General features: G+C 32.3%; 2 protein-coding genes across 6 annotated transcripts in view; one reads left to right on the top strand and one right to left on the bottom strand.

Annotated features, from left to right (window-relative positions):
* The first annotated feature begins 6 nt into the window (after positions 1-6).
* On the top strand, positions 7-2,809 carry LOC128856953 (uncharacterized). Its single transcript, XM_054092424.1, has 5 exons — positions 7-959; positions 1,020-1,048; positions 1,125-1,239; positions 1,736-1,922; positions 1,978-2,809. The coding sequence occupies exons 1-5, from the start codon at positions 201-203 to the stop codon at positions 2,517-2,519; spliced, it is 1,632 nt and encodes a 543-aa protein (XP_053948399.1). The 5' UTR covers positions 7-200; the 3' UTR covers positions 2,520-2,809.
* Positions 2,810-17,009: 14,200 nt separating this feature from the next.
* The window catches only part of LOC128856950 (eye-specific diacylglycerol kinase-like), an 87,504-nt gene continuing 84,561 nt past the window's right edge, over positions 17,010-19,952 (bottom strand). For 4 of the 5 annotated variants that reach the window (XM_054092416.1, XM_054092414.1, XM_054092418.1 and 1 more), the window contains one exon: positions 17,010-18,652. In XM_054092416.1, coding sequence (XP_053948391.1) covers positions 18,403-18,652 — 250 coding nt within the window. In that variant the 3' untranslated portion in view covers positions 17,010-18,402. The remainder of the gene's footprint in view (positions 18,653-19,952) is intronic. The other variant, XM_054092417.1, reaches the window with a different exon arrangement.

Raw genomic sequence — 19,952 nt, forward strand, 5'->3', positions numbered from 1 at the left:
ACAACTCTATCTTTCGGTCTGCGTTAGAAGATCAAAGTGCGTAATTTTTCATAGTAAACGCGAATTTCAATAGAAAAATAAAAGAAAAGGCTGGAAAGTCCATTGATTTCGAAGTTTTGATCATTTTGATGGCTTGCTTTATAGAAATGTTAATGGCTTTGTAGTTTTTGAAACATTGAGCACATTTAAATTACAAAGAAATGTCTGCCCTATCAGAATTATCAAGTTGTGCTTCTTCGGGCAGCTGCAGTTCTCCAGGAACTCTTTCTTCATCTTTGTCGTCATGCTCGCCCAGTCGTAATGTTTTTACTGCAGAGGAACTTCTTGAAAAGGCAGCCTCATTGCCAGCCATACTGGAGAATGGACGTAAAGTATTCGGACCGCCATTAGGTTTTGTCGGTCAGCGTCCTTCTTACCTATGTGAGCTATACGTAGCGAATTTACCCAAGTCACTGGACGAAGTGCGCTTCCTAGCCTGGCTCTATCGTTGCGGTGAGTTGTATGAAGTGCGTTTGATGATGGAATCATTTAGTATGTCGCGTGGCTATGCATTTGTACGTTACACCCAGGAGCATGAATCGTTAGCCGCATACGAATTATTGAAATTTGTATATGTTGACGGTGAACGACTTAGTGTCTATCGCTCTCAAGGTAAAAATCGTCTCTACGTAAGCAATATTCCGAAACACTTGCCATTGCCATCACTGGAAGCTGGCTTCAAAAACACATTCCGTGACATGGAACGTTGCACAGCACATGCGTCATCAGCTGCTGATTCCATAAGGGGTGAGCTAAATCGTGGATTTGCGTTTATTGAGTTTTATGATCACGAAACGGCGCTTCAGGCAAAGAAGCGTACAACGCCAGGACGCATGCGTATGTGGGGATACGACTTGAAAGTACAGTGGGCGAAACCGAAATCGTTGGAGCTAAATTCTAGCAGCAGTGAGGAACAGAAGGTAACTGTCATTGGAGTAGTCGATATGGTTTTTTTATGCCTGAATTTTTTCATACCATAGAAAAGGCGTTCAATGGGACAGCTCGTGAGGTATGTTCACTTAGTTAATTTGTGTCCTATGAATGTCATCTTGAATTTGGTTGTTTTATTTCTTCTATTATTTCAGTGGACAAAATGATTACTGTGCCAAATTACGCCTGTTCTGTTTGGCTAATAACTGGTGCATACCGTTGGTGGTTTATGGGCGTTGCTTGCGCGAAAAAGGCATTCAGTATGGCAGCGTAAGTAGACACTTCTAACTACAAGTATGCAAAAAAAAAAAAATTATATACATATATCAAAGATATAAATATATATACATAAGAAAATAACTTATGCAATGTAGACGTAAACACATCAGATTCTGTATAAATTATGCTCAAGTATTCTTTAACACTAAACCTACCGATACTTTATGTATTCCTATTCCTACGAAAGTGGTTCAAATGACCCGTCTTTAAAATGTTATATATATTACTAAGATCACATATATTTCTCGGTAAAAAAATTAGCAAGAGAGGAGTAAATCTTGAAAAATACATTCGATGTATTTTTTAATAAAAGTCGTGAAGGCAAACGGCGATTTAATAATGTTATTTCTAAGAACTTCTGACAAATAGTTTAAAATGGGTAATTTGATCCGTTATGGTAGGTTTAGTGTTAAATCGTCCAAAATTTCGGATACAATTTCTGGTTGACAGTTTTGGTTTTTGTTACTTTAAATGTTGACGTATTTAGATATTACTGAAAGATGCGATGAGTGCCGAGTTCAGTTGCATTTTAATGGAGGTGGCGGTAGAGCGCGAAATTCAAGACGTTCACGTTGCAATGTGCGAAGTTGCAATGCAACTGATTGAAGAAAATGCTGGGTTCCCGAAAAACCACTATGTCGTTCGATTGTTAAGTGGATTTCAAGCAGCAATAGGTAAAACCGATATTAACTGAATTGAGACGTGGCTTAACAAAAACTTGAATTTCAGTGTATAGCTGCTGCAACAATACGAATCTTTCGGCTCATTTAGCGCGTTGTGCTGCACACTTTGATAGTTTGGCTTCTATAGCCGAGTTAGCAGCCGCCTTGCAAGTATTGGCTCAGTGCTCGACAGAATTAATTTTGAATATTTATAAAAGAAGTTTCCTGGTGTTGCAAGGCTGCATATCACTTAAACGGGATGGCAGCATAGCGAATTTTTACGGCATTTTTCCGAAATTTCGCAACAATCCGCCACTTAACCACGGTTTCAACGACATCGAAATAACGCTTATTGTTTCCAATGTTACGTTTGAAAGCGATCATCATGCGTGCCCTGCCGAAGGCACAGATATGCAACAGTACACCGGGAGAAAACAGCACTGCCTGTTGCTGAAATCACAACGTGTACGAAATGCTGACGGTTACACTTTGCGCTACGTGGATTTGGATCAGCTAGAAAATCGTGAATTTTACCATCGCGATCAGCGAATCAATGTTTCGCCAATTTGGATTGCAGGCCAATCATATCAAAAAACGATTTTCAAGTAGATATTTTTTCAGCTTTCAATTATTGTATTTATTTGTATTGAAAGTGAAGTTAATTTTTTACTTAAAGCGCGTGAAACATTTATTTATTATATAATATGAATTATGTATTAAATTTTATTATTTAACGATTACGTCTCGCAAAGCCGCATATGAAATGTGTGGGTAATACAAATGCAAATGCCAATTATGTTTGAATGTCGTAATTATGTAAAAGTTTCAGCTTCTACAAAATTTTAATAAATCATAAGTGCCAAATGTTTGAATAAAACGATTTCTTTTGAATATAACAACCAACACTTTTTGAAATCATTTTTCTATTTAATGATAACTGCTGAAACCTTAATAAACCTACTGGTGGAAGTAGTGGCCAATCTTACTTACCTGTTTCAGTGAGCTCAGAAAAAAAACACGCAAAGTTTAATTTTTCCAAAAAAAGTTTTTTCTATTTTTTATTTAATTTTGTCAATGAGATTAGTGTCAAATCCACAAATTTAGTATATATATTTACATTGTGTTGCAGTTAATTTTTAAATTTCATCGCTGCCAAAATTAAGTTTTCTTACGTTAATTTTATGAGTATTTTTTGATAAGAATAAGTCTTTTGTAAGCTTATAGTTAAATTGAACAACAATTAAATACACACATAATTTATATGAAATAATAGCTATTGGTTGCGCGCTACACGGGGAACTAGCATGCGGAGCCAATGCATGAGCGAGCCCATCGCGCGATTGTTGAATCGAGAAGGGGTGAAGAGGCACGTGGAATATACTACAATACAAATTCTAAATACAAAATTTTGTGTACTTAATGGAAATGAAAGTAATTGTTACTGTTAATTTTTCTTTTTTGAAGTGTTGCTTCCCGATTTTTCCCTCATTACAATTTAAATACTAACATTAAAATTGAATCAAATTCCTCAGTGCTTGCAGTGCGTTGTTAAAGTTGTTTTGCTTTTTGATTTTTTCTACTTTGTTTTTGTAAGTTTTCTCTGTAATTTAGGTAATTTAGTTTTTTCCTTAAATATCCTTTAGCAATGCAATATATTTATGTACAAACAGCAACTTCATTTTCTTGGTAGTGCCTAGTTTCTAATTCGTTTAGCTTCTTCGTTCATATTTTTATATATATTAGTATTTTGAAAATTTTCTCAATTTCAGCTGTCAGACTTGAGTTGCTTTTTAGTAAAAAAGGTGCTGAATATCGAAAACGCTGACTTAGTTTTTTTCTCTTAATTATCAACTTTTAACTTAATTATATACATACATACATATTTATATGCTAGTGAGTCGGGGTATTTAAAGAAGAATAAGTGAAAAAATCGCTCCAAATGAAGATTCTCAAATGCCGCGATTTTCTTTAATTTTGAAGCAAATCTAATATTTCCGTGCAATCTGTTTTACTGACTTTATTTTCACAAATGTTAACTAGAGTGTTATTCTGCGGTGTCATTTACGCCGTAGCGCCTAACTGATAGTATCTAGCATTAATTGCCATGCTTGTATTCATTTATAATACTACGGATAATCATCAAAAGTGTCATTGATTGACTTGATTTATTTTTACATTTTTTAAAAAGCCAACACCTAAATTAAGTGGTTCGTTGACTGGGGTCTGTGGAGCATTGCTCTTGGGACTCTTTCAATAGTTGCTTATTTGAACTATGTATGTATTAACAGTAAAGTGGTTGTTGTTGTTGTTGTGGCAGCATAAACATTCCCCATACATATACGGGGAATGCTGCTGAAGTGACAGTCCTTGGTCGTTCCGGTTACGTAGAACCGACTGGGAACGACAGTAAAGTGGTCGTGATTTTATGTTTTAATATTTCGCTTAGGGTTTTATTACGATGCTTTCTTCAAATATTTTACATACTTAGATACTCTGATGGTACGTAACATACGAGGCATGCATTGCCTTGCTGTTCAAATTCAAAGCATTTGCATTTTATAAAACCAATTCGCTTAGGGTTTTATTACGATGCTTTCTTCAAATATTTTACATACTTAGATACTCTGATGGTACGTAACATACGAGGCATGCATTGCCTTGCTGTTCAAATTCAAAGCATTTGCATTTTATAAAACCAATTCCAAGATTTTAGGTGTTTTCCACAGTGTGACCTATCGTTCACTTTAACCTAAAACCGTACTTTCCACACTATGTAGGTATGTATTGCGAAATCGCCCGAGGGGGACTAACAAATCATCGACCTGTTACAACACCATCAAGGTGGAATTATTATTATAAATTCGCCTTGAACACCATACTAAAGATTCCCATTATGTTGGGCCTTCACCTACTTAAGCAGAGCTTAGCAATGACGTTGGAAGAACTACAACAACAACACTTTCCGTTGCAATAGGAGCCAACCACAAAGGTTTATTTCGCGCCAATGAACGTTGTTCCAGCTCGATTCTTCAAAATATACGCGTAGTGTGGAATGTCTCATAATATGATATTAACGAAAACCCTTTATGACGAGGGAATGTGTTTTTATGATGGTCCCGCTGAGCTACGAGACATATCACAGAGAATTATTTTTATTAATCGCCGTGGCAACATTGTGCTCACTCATTCCAGCTTCAATTCGGATAGTGTCCAAAAAAATTACAATTATTACAAGCACCAGTCTAGTGCTGATCACTTAACACTGCACAACTTCATGTAGGCGGTATCAATCCCACCTAACTGTGGTAGCCAGTAGGATATATGGGATAAACTATCATTTTAGGGACAAAATACTATTATAAATACAATAAGAACAATTTTTTTGGAAAAATAATGTCAATGTTTTCAAGTTGGGAAATATATGGGAGCTCGCACCTGAGGCGACAGGTGGACATTTAAGGTGCAGGCTGACTTTGTTTGCTGTATTTGTTTTGCTTGACTTCGAAAACTTGTAGGGCCAAATGGACGCTTTGAACGCTGTCATAAGAATCAGATGATTAATAAAATAAAAAAGGAAACGGGGATTTTAACCATATTCAATAATTCCTAATATAATATTATATTAACATTTTTGAATCGTGATGCTAACTAGAAGCAGTGAAGAAATATTGCGAATTTTTCTTTCAATAGTAAAAATGTACAAGATAACACATGAAAATACAGAGACAACATACATCCAAATTTTTACTGTTAGGTTGCGCTCACCGATTATACAGTGGTTTTAAACTTTTCTCCATTTTTATATATACTATTTGGAGCAGGTAACAGCTGCACTAATTACCTCGTTATTTGTAAAAATCAAGCATTTCTTTAGACTTTTCCAGTGTCTTAATTCTGAATATTCAGGAGTTTCAATACTTTGTTGTTTTCGCATTAAAACGCGCCTACATGCTAAAATTCGTACACATCAATGATTTCGCAAGTAGCGCTTCGGCCTATACCAAGTTCTTTACTACTACTCCAACTACAGAGGGCACTTAAAATACTTTTTGACTACTGCCCTGAGCTACTAGCAGTAACGAAACGTATTTACCTTCGTCTTCGGCTTCGCTTTGTTTCTGTCTGCAACATAAAATTCAGAGAGCATGAATGTACATTAACGTGCTCTGTAAATTCTGTCTGCAACATAAAACTCAGAGAACGTTAATGTACATTTGCAGAGAACGTACATTATGTACATTAACGTTCTCTGTAAAATTCACAAATGAAGCTAAACGAAATCAAATAAAATGAAAGACAGGGGTGTTCAAGATTAATATCAAGAACGCTGCAAATAGAACACAGCTACTTGAAACTTCGTCGTACTTCAAGCGTTTCGAACAAAGCTGCATTCGGTCTCATTTCATATAAGTATTTTAGTATTGCTCTATTTATTTTTGAAAGTTATCGAAGCCAAGCCAGCCGCATTTGGGCCTGCACCTTTGGAGATGTTATCGCAGATTTTAACTTCAAATTATGCTGTGTGTATGTATGTATGCAATATGTAAATATTATATTATTAGTAAATTGCTAAGAACTATAAATAAGTTTAATTTTAATTTATACTATGTACTCGTATATGTACATATATACTATATGTATTTGTATTTGTATTTACGGTTTAATATATACAAAGAACTATTAAACTGTTGTTTATGTACAAATAATGAATTTTCTTCACTACATTTGAATGCCTACGAGAATTACTTATTAAAGTTTACGATTGAAAAAAATGAATTTCTCATACAAGTATTCTATTTTACACAAACAAATATTGTAAACGAGCGAGTAAATGTGAAAGTTGCTATATTAATATACATATATTTTAAGGTTAAGTCTTATATAACTAGGAATCATAAGACTTTCGTTTCAAGTTTTTCATTAGCTTTGTGGATTCTCCTATGTGCAATTATAATAATAATAATAATAGATTAATTCTGTTCTTCGATTGCAAGTTACATATCCGCTTAAGTACTCATGCGCTTCGGTTCCTCCAAACCTTGCTTCGGATATACATACATACTAATACATGTTTCATAAGTAAGTTAGGGCTTTCGGTATATTTTACTTCGGCATGCCGAATAAAACAACTCTCAATACTCAAATATTCAGCTCTTTGTCCGTCGGTGAGCATTATTCTCGCATACCTATGGACTCAGGTGTTGTTTTAAAGTAATTGCTTTATCAACGCTGCATAACGGTTACGGTGTATGTAGTATATGGGCATGCATATACAAACATGCCTTTAAACATATTTCTCATGCTTGCAGCACTTTTTTCCTTACAGCTTGGATTAGTCTTTAGTTTTTTGTTTTGTTTTTATTTACACGTAATTTTTGAGTACATGCATTTTTATGCATACGCATGTGAGTGTGTGTAGTTTGCGTGGAGAATAATCTCTGCTGCACGCATTTGAAATTAGTTAGCGCTAAATCACACAAAATCAGAAATTTTAAAAAGGCGCTTTTAATGGGTTAATCTTAATTGTTAATGCGTTACACTCGAGTTTTACATTTTGTTTGTTCTTGTTCTTTTTTTCGTAAGTATAAGAATATTATCATTGCTTTTTGCTTCAAAGTTTTTTTTTTTATTATACAGTGCACTCGGGAAAACGCCAACACTAGTTTACGTCAACACTAGTTTACGTCAACATCCCAAAACGTCAACCCTTAATTTTTTACATTGTCTACTCTAAAACGTCAACCAAACCACAAAGCTCTAAAACGTCAACTTTAAATAAATAAAAATTTTGAATTAAGCAACAGTTAAAATACACAGTTTTGAACACACACACATTTATTTCATGAAATTAGTTCAGAAATCGGGTATTCCCCTTATATTTAAGTACACACATATTTATGTATGTCGAATAGAAAAAAAATTCCGTCTCAATGTGTTGTCTTTTTTATGTTCAGTTGATTTTTTGTTCTCGTAAGTGCCACATTACCAAAATGTGTTCAAAACAACCGAAAGTGCTTAAATTACAAGAAAAGGCAAATATTTTGGATTTATTAGAAAAGGGTGCAAGTGCGGTAGCTTTAGCAAAACAATATGGTATCTCAAAATCAACAATTAGCAAGATAAAAATGAAAAAAAAAAAAAATTTTGGACTGTGTCAATAATACGCTTTCCGGCCCGGGAAAAAGAAAGACATTAAGAGCATCAGAGTTGCCGAAAATGGAAAAGCGCCTGTATAAATGGTTTGTAAAGCAGAGAGAAAGGCATTATCCGGTTAATGCATTAGCGCTCAAACAAAAGGTTAAAGAGATTCATCTAAAAATAAAAGAAAAGGAATGTTCTTTTAACGCAAATGATGGATGGTTGCAAGGTTTTAAAAAAAGATATGGAGTTCGCCTGCTTAAAATAACTGGAGAAAAGCTATCTTCACAGCCTTTGCTGGTCGAACCATTTAAAATCAAACTTAATCAAAAAATTGAAGAAATGGGTCTTTGCGATGATCAATTGTACAATGCTGATGAGTCTGGCTTATTTTGGAAAATTTTGCCAGAAAAGTCTTACGTATCAAGTGCCGAAAAAACTGCTCCGGGCGTAAAGACAGAAAAACAACGCGTTACTTTTTTATGTTGTGCTAATGCTTCCGGAAATCATAAGCTTAAATTGTTGGTGATTGGGAAGGCAAAAAATCCACGCATTTTCAAAAACTTTAACTGCCCAACTGAGTACAAGAGATCCAAATCCTCATGGATGACATCAGCTATTTTCTACGATTGGTTTCATAAATCCTTTGTGCCACAGGTTAATATTTGTTCTGCTATAGAAAAAATATCGCTTTTAATAGCTAAGATTTTCTAATTTTAGGTAACAGATTTTCTTTTAAAAACGGACTTGCCAGTTAAAGCGCTCCTTCTGATAGACAATGCTCCATCTCATCCAAGTGAATTAGAACTTAAAACAGAAGATCGAAACATAGTTGCAATGTTCTTTCCTCCGAATGTAACCCCACTTATCCAACCAATGGATCAAAACGCAATTAAAATAACGAAGCTGTATTATAGAAACAGTCTTCTAGCCATGGTAACAGCAAAAAATCAGATCTAGTAGATTCTATGAAAGCTGTTACATTAAGGGATTGTGTTATGCTTTTAGAAGCCGCATGGAATAAAGTTAGCAAAGATACAATGGCAAAATGCTGGCAAAATGTTTAGCGTTTCACGGAAAATGAGACAGATCCGGAGGAAGATATTCCGTTAAGCATATTGAAAGAAAAAATAAACTCGGAACTGCAACAACTAATGGAGCTCGCAGTTGATCTGCTTTATGAAATAAACCCTCAGGTTTGTCGCTTTATAAAATTATTTTAACGACACGACCAGTAACTTTATACATTTTTTAAGGTTGACTATACAGTACCATCCATTCAAAAGTGGAATGAAGATTTTCTACTGGGTAATGTTTCTAATTCGTGTGAAGCTGAGGAGTTAGAAGTGACCGATGATGATGACAACGATTTAGATACGAGTACAAATGTACAGACAATAAAACCAAACGAAGCTGTCGAAATATTTGACCGGGCTTTAGATTGGGCTCAATGCGAGAATGTTGAGCAAAATGACCTAAATGTATTAAGACGTTTACGAGAGAAAGCTCTCCTCCAAGTATTGGAAAGGAAAAAACAACAGAAAAAAATAACCGATTTTTTTTAGATGCATAAGTATGTATGTGAAATGTGATCTCTTTTGAAATGCGTTCCTTTAGTTTTAGTTAGGCTGAAAGCCTTTTTTGTTCTTTTTTTGTATTTGTTTATGTTTAGTTTAAGTTTATAGTCAATAAAAACGTTTAAAGCACACTATCAATATGTTTTTTTATTAAAAGTTTCTACATTTATAAACGTCAACAATTTGTTAAACGTCAACACTCGTGGTTTTAATTAGTTGACGTTTTCCCGAGCGCACTGTAGTTTGGTTTTTATTTTATACAATTTATATTTATTTAGTATTTTTTGTTTGCGAAATTTATAGTAAGTGTGAAAAAAATATTTATTTTGAATTTACGATTTTTTTTGCAATTAATTGAATATTATTTTTAATAAATATTACTACTACAAAATATATGTACTATTTAGTACATATATATATTTTATATATTTTTAATTTTTATATATTTTTATTTTTTAATATACTTACTAAAAGAAAATCGTGCATGTATTCGAAGACTTAACGTGTATAGCAATTATGTCTGTATTAGTAGTGTAGATTGTCAGTTGCTTTTCAGTATTTCTTCTTTTTTCATTTTTTTATTTATTTTACGTTAGAAGTATATTTTTTCTTTAATTAATACAATACTTAACTCCTTTTTCTATTCACCAAGTTTCTTAAGTAATTTTCAAATTAACGGTTCTTTAAATTTGTATAAATTTATATGTAAACATACATATACTTGCACATATGCACATACATACCACATTTGTATGTATGTGTTTGCGTTTCATTGGTTTTTGTTTGTTAACCCTTGAATGTCTACATATGTACATATGCACGCAGGTATATATAAATAATTTCCTATTTTATAACAATTTATTGCAAATTTAAGGGGCTTGAATAAAAATGCAATAAATTGTGTTTGCTTTAAACTTTAATGAAATCCAAAACATAAATACCATTGCTGTGCTGCTCACTTTTTTCTTACCAAATTTGCATGCTGCCGTTTTTTGTTTTTATTTCTAAATCGTTTTACCGTTGTTCATCGTATTTAATGGAGTATAGGATTCTTGCCGCGCATAAATGTGCATGCAAATGTGGTAAGAAAACGTATTTTCCGTACTTGCTAACTATAAGTAGATTTCTAAATACATATTTACTGTACTAGACTACAATATGATTTTCATTCTTAAAGGAAAATATATACTCGTATGTATGCACTTACTTTGTATTTTGAATTAATTGACTTGATAGTTACCTTACGACACTACTAATTTACTCTAAATAGTTTCTACATGTATATATGTATGTATGCATTCATATGCATTTACTTATATGCATACATTTTTAAGAATTCCGGGAGCTGAATAAGGAAATCAAGTTTTATGAATGTTGATTATAAGGCAAACAATTTTGGTAAATGTTCTTAGTGATCTACTCCTCAAATTAATTTTTAATTTAATTTTCATTTCTGTTTTTACTTTTATGCTTATTTTTAATATTAGTTTTAATTTCCATTGTAATTTTTAATTTTATTTTTAACGCTTTAATGCATAAATTGATTAAAATTAAAATTGTTTCACGATGCAAATAGCTTTGTTTAGTTATAAAATAATAATTAAAGACATATTGAAGGAAAAATAATGAAAAAGTTTTATATAATGTTTTGGTTTTTCCCCTTTTTAATTTTAATTTTTATTTGTACTGTTATTTTCATTAATTTTTATTTTTACTTTTATTGTTGTTTTTATTTTCATTTTTATTTTTATTGTTACTTTTATTTTTAATTTTATTTCCAATTTTTTGTTTTTGTTTTTATTCCTTTTTTTAATCCAAGTTTTATTTTTATTTCCATTTTTCTTCTTTTTGTTTATTCTTATTCTTTTTTCATTTCTATTTTTAATTTTAATTTTTAACCCTTTACTGCATAAATTAATAAAGCGTTGCAAAAAAAAAAAAATGTTTTACGATGGAAATAGCTTCATTTAATTATCAATAAGACAAATTAAAAGAAAGGAGAATGAAAAAGGTTTTTTTGTTTTTTTACGGAATCGTATGTACAAAACTAGTCGTAAAGTATAGAAAACGGTTGAAAAGCGGAAACCTTATTATGCGTCAAGAAAGATGAGTACATCGACTTCATGAAAATATTTTTTTTGTCAAAATGTACTTAAATTTACTTACTTATCGTTTTTGAAAATTAATCACTCGCACTTCAATTCTTGAATTCTGCTTTTTCACCGGCTTGCACAAAAGTGAGGTTATTTCGAAATGTCATAAATCAAAGATAATTTTTTTGCGTTTTACTGTTGAATTATTTTATAATACTTAATTTGCAAATAAAATTGAATCAAATCTGGAATACCATAAATGGACTGTTTTTGTTTTTTGGCGGGTAGGGTTCAAAATTCTTCGCACCTTCAGCGATTGTCGTCTATTACATTGAGTGTTGTGACCTATAAAACAAACCCTCCTCTCCTTCTGACACCATGTATGGGCTCATATGCGGTAAAGGGCTAATTTTATTTCCATATTTATTTTGATGCTTATTTCCTTTTTATTTTTAATTTTATTTCCATTTTTGTTTTTATTTATATTTCCATTTTTATTATTATTTTTATTTTTGTTGTTATTTTTATTTTAAATTTTATTTCCATTTTTATTCTTGTTTTTATTTTTGTTGTTATTTTTATATTAAATTTTATTTCCAATTTTATTTTTATTCTTATTTGCATTCATATTTTTATTTTTATTTTCATTTTAAATTTTATTTTCAATTTTATATTTATTCTTATTTTTATCCATATTTTTATTTTTAATCATATTTTTATTTTTATTTTTATTTTCATTTCAAATATGTCAATTGGAAAATTATTTTTCAACTATCACACAAAATATTATAAAAAATTTGAGTATTCACAAAACTCGGTTCTCAAAGGAAAATAGTTTTTAGAATCCAACTGCATTAAATCAAGTGTACATAAATTAAGAACATAAAATCAGAAACGTAAAAAAAGTTAACTGTACAAAGTACAAATGCTCAAAATATTCCCTTAGAAAATAGAGATGGAAACAGTGCCACCACAGTCAAGGGATATCGAAGTATGTAAAATTTAGTAATATTATATTTGATTTCGCTTCCAAAGTAACCATTCAATTTAAGACGCCTACACACAGTCAAATCGACTTTAAGTTTTCTTCATATGCCGTCTTGTATTTCTGCCCTCATCAAAGAAAAAATGTAAAATGTATCGTTTTTTATGTTTGCTGACTTCCATTGTTAAAACCCTGTAACTCATCACTCAATGGAACAAACAAAAAACAGTAAAATCATATTTTTAGTGTGAAATGTCACCTTGACAACGAGCATAAACTTTAAATTGTTCGATCGATACTTAACGAGATATCGATCACCACATCCATCTACCGAGAAAATAATGGTAGTCGAGTCAGTGAAATTTGAGCACGCTCTCTAATCAATTTTCAATATTTGTTTCTAGGCAACATTTGTACGGCTGTACGTTTGAAAACAAAGACGGTAAAGAAAAAAGTTTGAAGTTTGAAGATTTGGATAAAAATGAGTTACTTAACAAATTTTGGTTCTTTCTTCGAATTTTCAGTTCAATTCTGAGAGGATTTTGATTGAACATTCAAATGCACGCTCAAATTATCGCCAAACAGTTTTCAAGTAAGACATACAAATCCAAAAATTTTAATTTGATCAAAATTATGCTCAAGTAACACATGTCACGAATATAGATAAAGAGATCTGAAACAAATTTATAGTTGGTCTGTCCGTGCCTAGTGTGGTATTAAATTTTTTTACCCAGAAACTCGTTTAATGACTCGTCTGGCGACTCACTTGGCTTTGGTTTAGCTTAAAATTTTGCATTATTGTAATTTTTACTGGACCACAATACAGAGCTTTTCCATGACATCATCGAACCCATTTATTTGGCTCTCATTTTGATCACAAATAATTCCCTTATTTTCGTTAAACTATTCGAAATCAGCTGTTAAAAATCTGACGTCACTTAAACTATGAAACAATGTTTTCTCCCATTTTCTTGAGCAGGTCATACTTAGGGATATTATTATGTATTTAAGTTAGATTATCCGTCGACGAAATACAAATCCAACAATGCACAAAACAATTTAACGAATTACGAATCTGTCACGTAAATGGTACAATTCGCAGCTCTAATTGCCAGAACTGAATCAAGTAACTGTAACTTACGTGCAATATCAGCATCAATAATCGATGTTCGGCGTCATTTACGGATGAAACGATAAAAGTAAATAAGATGGTTTCCAATGGGGACTTAACACGACTTTTTTTAGAGTCTAGCCGGAGATACTTCAGCGGTTCTCATGATCACGAGACTTCTTTCTTGAGTTCGTTAGTTCTTGTATGGGTATGGGCATGACGCATTTGGAATAGATCACCCTAGAGGGCGTATAAAAAGGAAAATTTCGTGTGGAAGAAATTACTGCTAGGAATGTAGCAACTTAAGAACTTTTAATCTTCATTACCGAGTTTGGATGCACTGCCGCTCTTATCTTATTATTCCAATCAGGTTACTCAGATTATTAACCAAACGACGCCAATGCCTGGTAAAAAAGTTGGCTGTGTCTGTTAGTTTATTGGATTCCTGGCATCTAATTTTACAAATCAAATTTCCTAAGCAAAAAAAAAATTATAATTCTAAAATTAAGTAATTGGAAAAAAGCCGATCCTTTATTAAATTTTTTTTTATAGCCAGAGTCCCTTGAACAAAAGTACATATCGGCCGTTTGCTGCAAGAACGTCATAACGCAAAGAACCACAAATTCGGGGAAAACTGCTCTGAAGCTTCAATTTCCTCCGCCATGACTACAGCACAAAAGTACAGCTGGTGTTCATTTATGAAATTTATCTAATCTAATAATTTTTTTTGCGTTAGACTTTTTTCCTATGTTCCATACAGGAACAAAGGGACCAAATATTTGTACTGAGAGCGTCAAAAGAAAGTGTACCCCACATATTGGCTATTTAAAATTCGTAAAAATTCGGCGAATTTCCATCATGCAGTTTTATACTTAGTCTTGCCATAAATTCTGTGACAGAAATTTGTAGAGTCTCAAACAATCTTTGGTTCGAGCAGCGTCGCTAATATCCATAAAAACTGTGCGTGCTACAACAGATGAATGACCTAATCATTTGAAGGCCTGCGTAAAAGCAAATGGCGACCATTTCGAATAAAATTAAAATTTTTTTTTTAATATTTACATAATTAAATAAAATCAACTTCATTAAAAAAGTATTAAAATTTCATATCCATAACGGACTTAAGGGGGAACACCACTGTGAACGCGTGAAAATTAAGTGATTTTCATGAATTTTTTTTTTATAAGTAGTGATGATTATTTGAGGATCGGACAAATTATAATTTATTTAACAAATATTCAACTATACTGACACAATTTTTTATTAAAAAATATGAAAAATTCCAGTTGTTATTAATATTAGTGCAATGACGTTAAAAAAAAAAAACTGATGCACCCTGGTGGCCACGATGCAGCGGGGAAAAATCATTTGAAAGCAAAAAACCAAAAAAAATTCCTAATCTATACATCAATGGCTATCGTCGCACGAGGCGGTTTTTTTTGGTTTTTGTTTTTTGAGGAAATGGTGCAGGTTTGAAAAATGATCTTGTGTTTTTACCTTTTTCTTGTTTTCGAAAGGCTTGAAAAAATATTAATTTTTGGAATTTATAAAACGGTTATCCTCGACTGTAGCCAATACATGTACAAAAAAAAAAAAAAAAATTTAAAATCGGTTCATAAGACTTCGAGAAATCGAGGCCGCCGTGGTCAGAAAAGTCGTTTTGAGAAAAAACGCGTTTAAAGTTTTCATTGGCGGCGCTCAGTGAGAGCGCTCAGTATTAAGTAGCGATAATTGAAATGATATGTAAAGTATAATTTCGTCAATTTTCAAGATTTTAAGCTTAAATTTTTTTATATATTTTTGAATAGAAAAATGCAAAAATGCAAATGCATACTTTAAGAAAATGCAAAAAAAAATTGATTTTTTTGAAAAATCACAGTAGTGTTCCCCCTTAACTTGTAACATAACTTATGGCAGGACTAAGTTATCACTGAATTTTGTTATAATAAAGTGCAAGTTTCAGGTGGTTCAAAACTTGCTTTGATTTTTGACAATTTTTTCTGCTGACAGTGTTGGCTGTTTTCTGCCAAATAAAAAATTGTGGAGTAGGCGTTAAATGGAGAAAATGCATAGGACCGCGAGCAAAAAAATTCTCAAGAATCGGTGTGTAATTTTTGCTTTACTTGAAGCAAAATTTAATGAGCTATAAAATTGTATACCCGAAATTTTTCTAAAAATTCTGAGTGAAAAGTTTGAAATTTTGATGAAAATTTGCCGAATTTTTTAAAATATTACACAAAGTTCAAAATTTAATAAGCCATAAATTACATACCCAAAATTTTTCTAAAAATTCTGAGTAAAAAGTGTGAAATTTTAATGAAAATTTGTCAAATTTTTACGACTTTTATACAAAGTTCGAGACTTTGATTTATACGTCTTTTGTTGTAGTATGAACTATATTTTTGTAAAAAAGTTATTGAAATTAAAAAGTAAACAGTCAAAACTTGTCAATATATAGTGTACACTTTCTTTTGACTCTGACTGTATATACATACATACATAGGTTTCTCCAGCAAACGAGCGATATGAAAAAAAGTGCAGAGGCGGCGATTGTATTTGTAGTAGCCTCAAAGATAAGTTTGAATTAAATTTGAATTTTTTTTGTTTTTAAATGGGCATATTTTTAATATAAATTAGGAAAATAAAATTAGAGAAAAGCAATTAAAGTGAAACTTACCAAAAACTCAACGCAAAAATAACCGTAACTTGATACAAAAAAAAAAAAAAAAAACACAATAGAAATAAAAACGAAATATGTGTGTTGTTTATTGTTTATTTTTTATTTTTAATTCATATCCATCAAAGCGAGTGCCATTCGAAAACAAAAGTGAATTCAATTGCATTTTAGTGTTTGCTGAGTATTTCTTAACTTTTTGCAATTACATTCATACCTAAGTATTTCAAGTATTTAATATGAGTATACGTGTATGAGTGTGTGTGTGTGTATCTGTGTATGTGTGTTTTAAGGCTACATGCTGCTCATTTGCTTGTTGCGAGCGTACAATTTTCGCCGTTCATATATTTTTTTCGTACATCAACTAGATTTGTATTCGATTTTTTAGTTTACTAAAATTATTTATGAAGAGCTTCCTAAGTTAATTCACATTTAATGTAAGCTTAGTTTAAATTTACTTGCGACCAAAATTCGCCGCCTGCCCTACTTTTTTAGCTGGCGCAAACTTGGCCAATGCCTGCTTTTATTTTATTTTCACAGAACATTCTTTATAATTAATTCCATATCACAAATGAATCTTTCTTTCGCTCCTGCTGAGCTGCTTACCATTTTAAATTTTGAATTTAATTTTGTATTTTTTGTTTTTGCTTTTTTTCGTATAGTCGCCACTAATTGTGGCATACTTATGCGCTATTTGTATTAGACTTCGAAAAAATTTACGAGCTTACGTTACTAATTTTCTTTGAATTTGTCTCAGCGTTAAATTTTCTTTCGCTTGAATCAAATCTGGTTTCAAGAAGTAATGATAATTTTAAATACGAGTATAATTCACTCCAGTTGGTAACTATTAAACTACTTGATTACGATTACTGCTTGAAGAATTGCTCTCAATTACTTATAGTGGATTTGTGTGTTAATCGAAAATTCTTATGATGCTTAAATGTTTGCGAATAAATCAATTAGATTGCATGAATTCTCTGCTGTGTGGTTTCTTATGCAAATTCCCGTTAAAAGCGTTGCGAAAAGCGTAAATCTATCTAATAAATAGTGAAAATATTTCTAATTGGGCTTCGTAGCCTTCATTCCAGAGTGCCCATAGTTGCTTGTTGCCTGTTTAGCTGTTTTTTGCTTTTTTAAATTTTATTTTAATACTTAGTTTCTAAATGTATTTATGTGTACTTATGCTATTGTTTACTTTAATTAATGCTAATTTTAATTTGCTTAAGTTCTGTTGCTACTTATATCCAGTTTTGCTCGTGTGGTCTCGACTCAATTTCGCGACTGTCTCTGCATTACGAGAAAACGCTCTTGACCTTAATTGTTATGGAATGTTTGGTTGTCACATTGATTTTTCATGTTTTTTGTTTTGTTTTTGCAATTTCGTTTTTATCATTTGTATGCAGAAGCAGAATAAAAAAGATATACAGGTAAAGTTAATTAATTTTGTGTCGTTAAAATTAAAATTTAATAATAAATTCTAAAATTCTACTATCGATTACCTAAAACCAGCTCTAACATACGAGTGCAAACAATACAGTTAAGGGGGTAAATGAGCATTAAAATTAATTTAAATAAAAAATTCCCAACATAGTAAAATTAACAACTAAACATAAAATGAATGAAAATCACAAAAGAAAATTTGAAACACAACCAAAAGAGTTACATAACCTACAAATACATGCATATAACGGTAATACAAAGCTTATAATATAAACCAGTGCAATTTTTTGTTTTTATTTCTGCTTTTTCGTTTTTTTTTTTTATTTAAACAAACTACTGCATTTCGTGGCAATCAATAATTGCTATCGGGGAAATAGCCGAAGTGGTGTTTTTGGGAGGGTGCGGGCGATTTGTCATTTTTAGCTTTTTAACTTCTAGCTTTAGCTGCCTAGCCTATTCATTTAGCTGTCTGGATTACGGATTACGGTTTTGGTGCTGCATTTTATTGCGTTTCTTCGCTATAGCTGTTGTTGTATGTATTGTAGCGCAAAGCATCTTACTTTCCAAATATGTTGCAATCTCGGTGAAGTTTTTATTGAAGGCCACCATCATGGGCGTGTTGCCGCATAGATCGCGTGCCTGTAGGTTAGCACCCGCAGCCACCAGCATTACGCAAATGTCGCGGCGATTGTTTTCAGCAGCAACGTGCAGTGCTGTTTGTCCCCTATAGGGGAAGAGAGCGGATGAGAGGAAAAGAGAGAAAGAGAAAGTTAAAAAATGCAACAAAATGGATTTAATACAATAGTACACAAAAAATAGGCGTAACGTTGAGGATCGGTAAATGCTGAAGTACAAGGTGCGGAGTACAGTATTTATAGGGCTGTCACAATATGTCCTTTGTGTCCATTGCGGCAACGTTTTTGACTGACGTGTCGTGATAAATATAAGTTTTGCTGCATATAAACAGAAAAGCAACATATGTTCTTGTTGTGAAAGCAAGTATTATATTTCGTTGTGTATAAACAGGTTTTTGTTGGTTGTGAAATGTAAACGGTTGTTAATTTTTAAGAGCCGGTGTTGATTTTGAATAAAATACAATTTTTTAGGAAGTTATTGTCATTTCTCTTTATTATGATAATATTGGTAAGGCTCAATTACATAAGGAAAAAAATATCGGGCAAATAGCCAGCGCGGCCTCGGCGGCACACCTCCATCCGATGGTCCAAATTTTCGCTGACGCTGAGGCATAATTGAGGTTCTATGCCGTTAATGTGCCGAATTATCTCATCCTTTAGCTCTTGAATTGTGCTGGCTTATCGACGTACACCTTTTCTTTCAGATAACCCCAAAGAAAAAGTCCAACGGTGTCGTTGACGTTTAGGTGTGGTTCGCATTCAACATCAGCTCTTGAAAATTAACCTCCCTTTATTATAAAATTAATGCTTATTGAAGTGAAAGAGGGTTTTAATAGATTTTATGGTGGTAGACGGTGGGTGCGTCCATAATTTCGACTATAACGCGCATTAATTTTTCAGAACAATTTGGCTAAGCCTAGCCTTTTCTCTTTCAAGCTTTTATAAAAAAGATAAGGGCGCATATGAATTTTCACAATTTATTATTTTCTGAATTTAATTTGACATAATAATAAATTTGCGCGTTATAAAATTGTACTTCTTTAAACAGTTGTCATTTTCGCCGCACTTTTGTGCATTCTGGCATGGCGTACGGCACATAATCTATTTTGCTGTCAGTCGAATTCGTTGCCGCAACGCACAGTGCGGCCGATTCCCAAAAAGCTGGCCAAAAGTCGAAAAAAAAAGTTTCTAGATAGAGTTTTTTTGTCTTTGGGTTGGCTACAGTAATGCCTTGAGTAGTGAAAACCGTTCATAGCAACGTCCTGTACCCTAAGTATCCTCTGTATTTTCAGTCGCAACGTGGCCTTCGTTTGAACATCGTATTACTGTCGATGAATAGTGAAAGTTGTACACATTTGAAAGATTTTGTAATGGAGTAAATTGAACAAA

Source organism: Anastrepha ludens, chromosome 3, assembly GCF_028408465.1.
Source record: "Anastrepha ludens isolate Willacy chromosome 3, idAnaLude1.1, whole genome shotgun sequence".
In the NCBI taxonomy this organism is placed as follows: Eukaryota; Metazoa; Arthropoda; class Insecta; order Diptera; family Tephritidae; genus Anastrepha; species Anastrepha ludens.

Coding starts and splice junctions, on each gene's coding strand:
- LOC128856953 (XM_054092424.1), top strand. CDS start 201: ATGTCTGCCCTATCAGAATTATCAAGTTGTGCTTCTTCGGGCAGCTGC. Junction 960..1,019: donor GCAGCAGTGAGGAACAGAAG/GTAACTGTCATT, acceptor TTCATACCATAG/AAAAGGCGTTCAATGGGACA. Junction 1,240..1,735: donor AAGGCATTCAGTATGGCAGC/GTAAGTAGACAC, acceptor TGACGTATTTAG/ATATTACTGAAAGATGCGAT.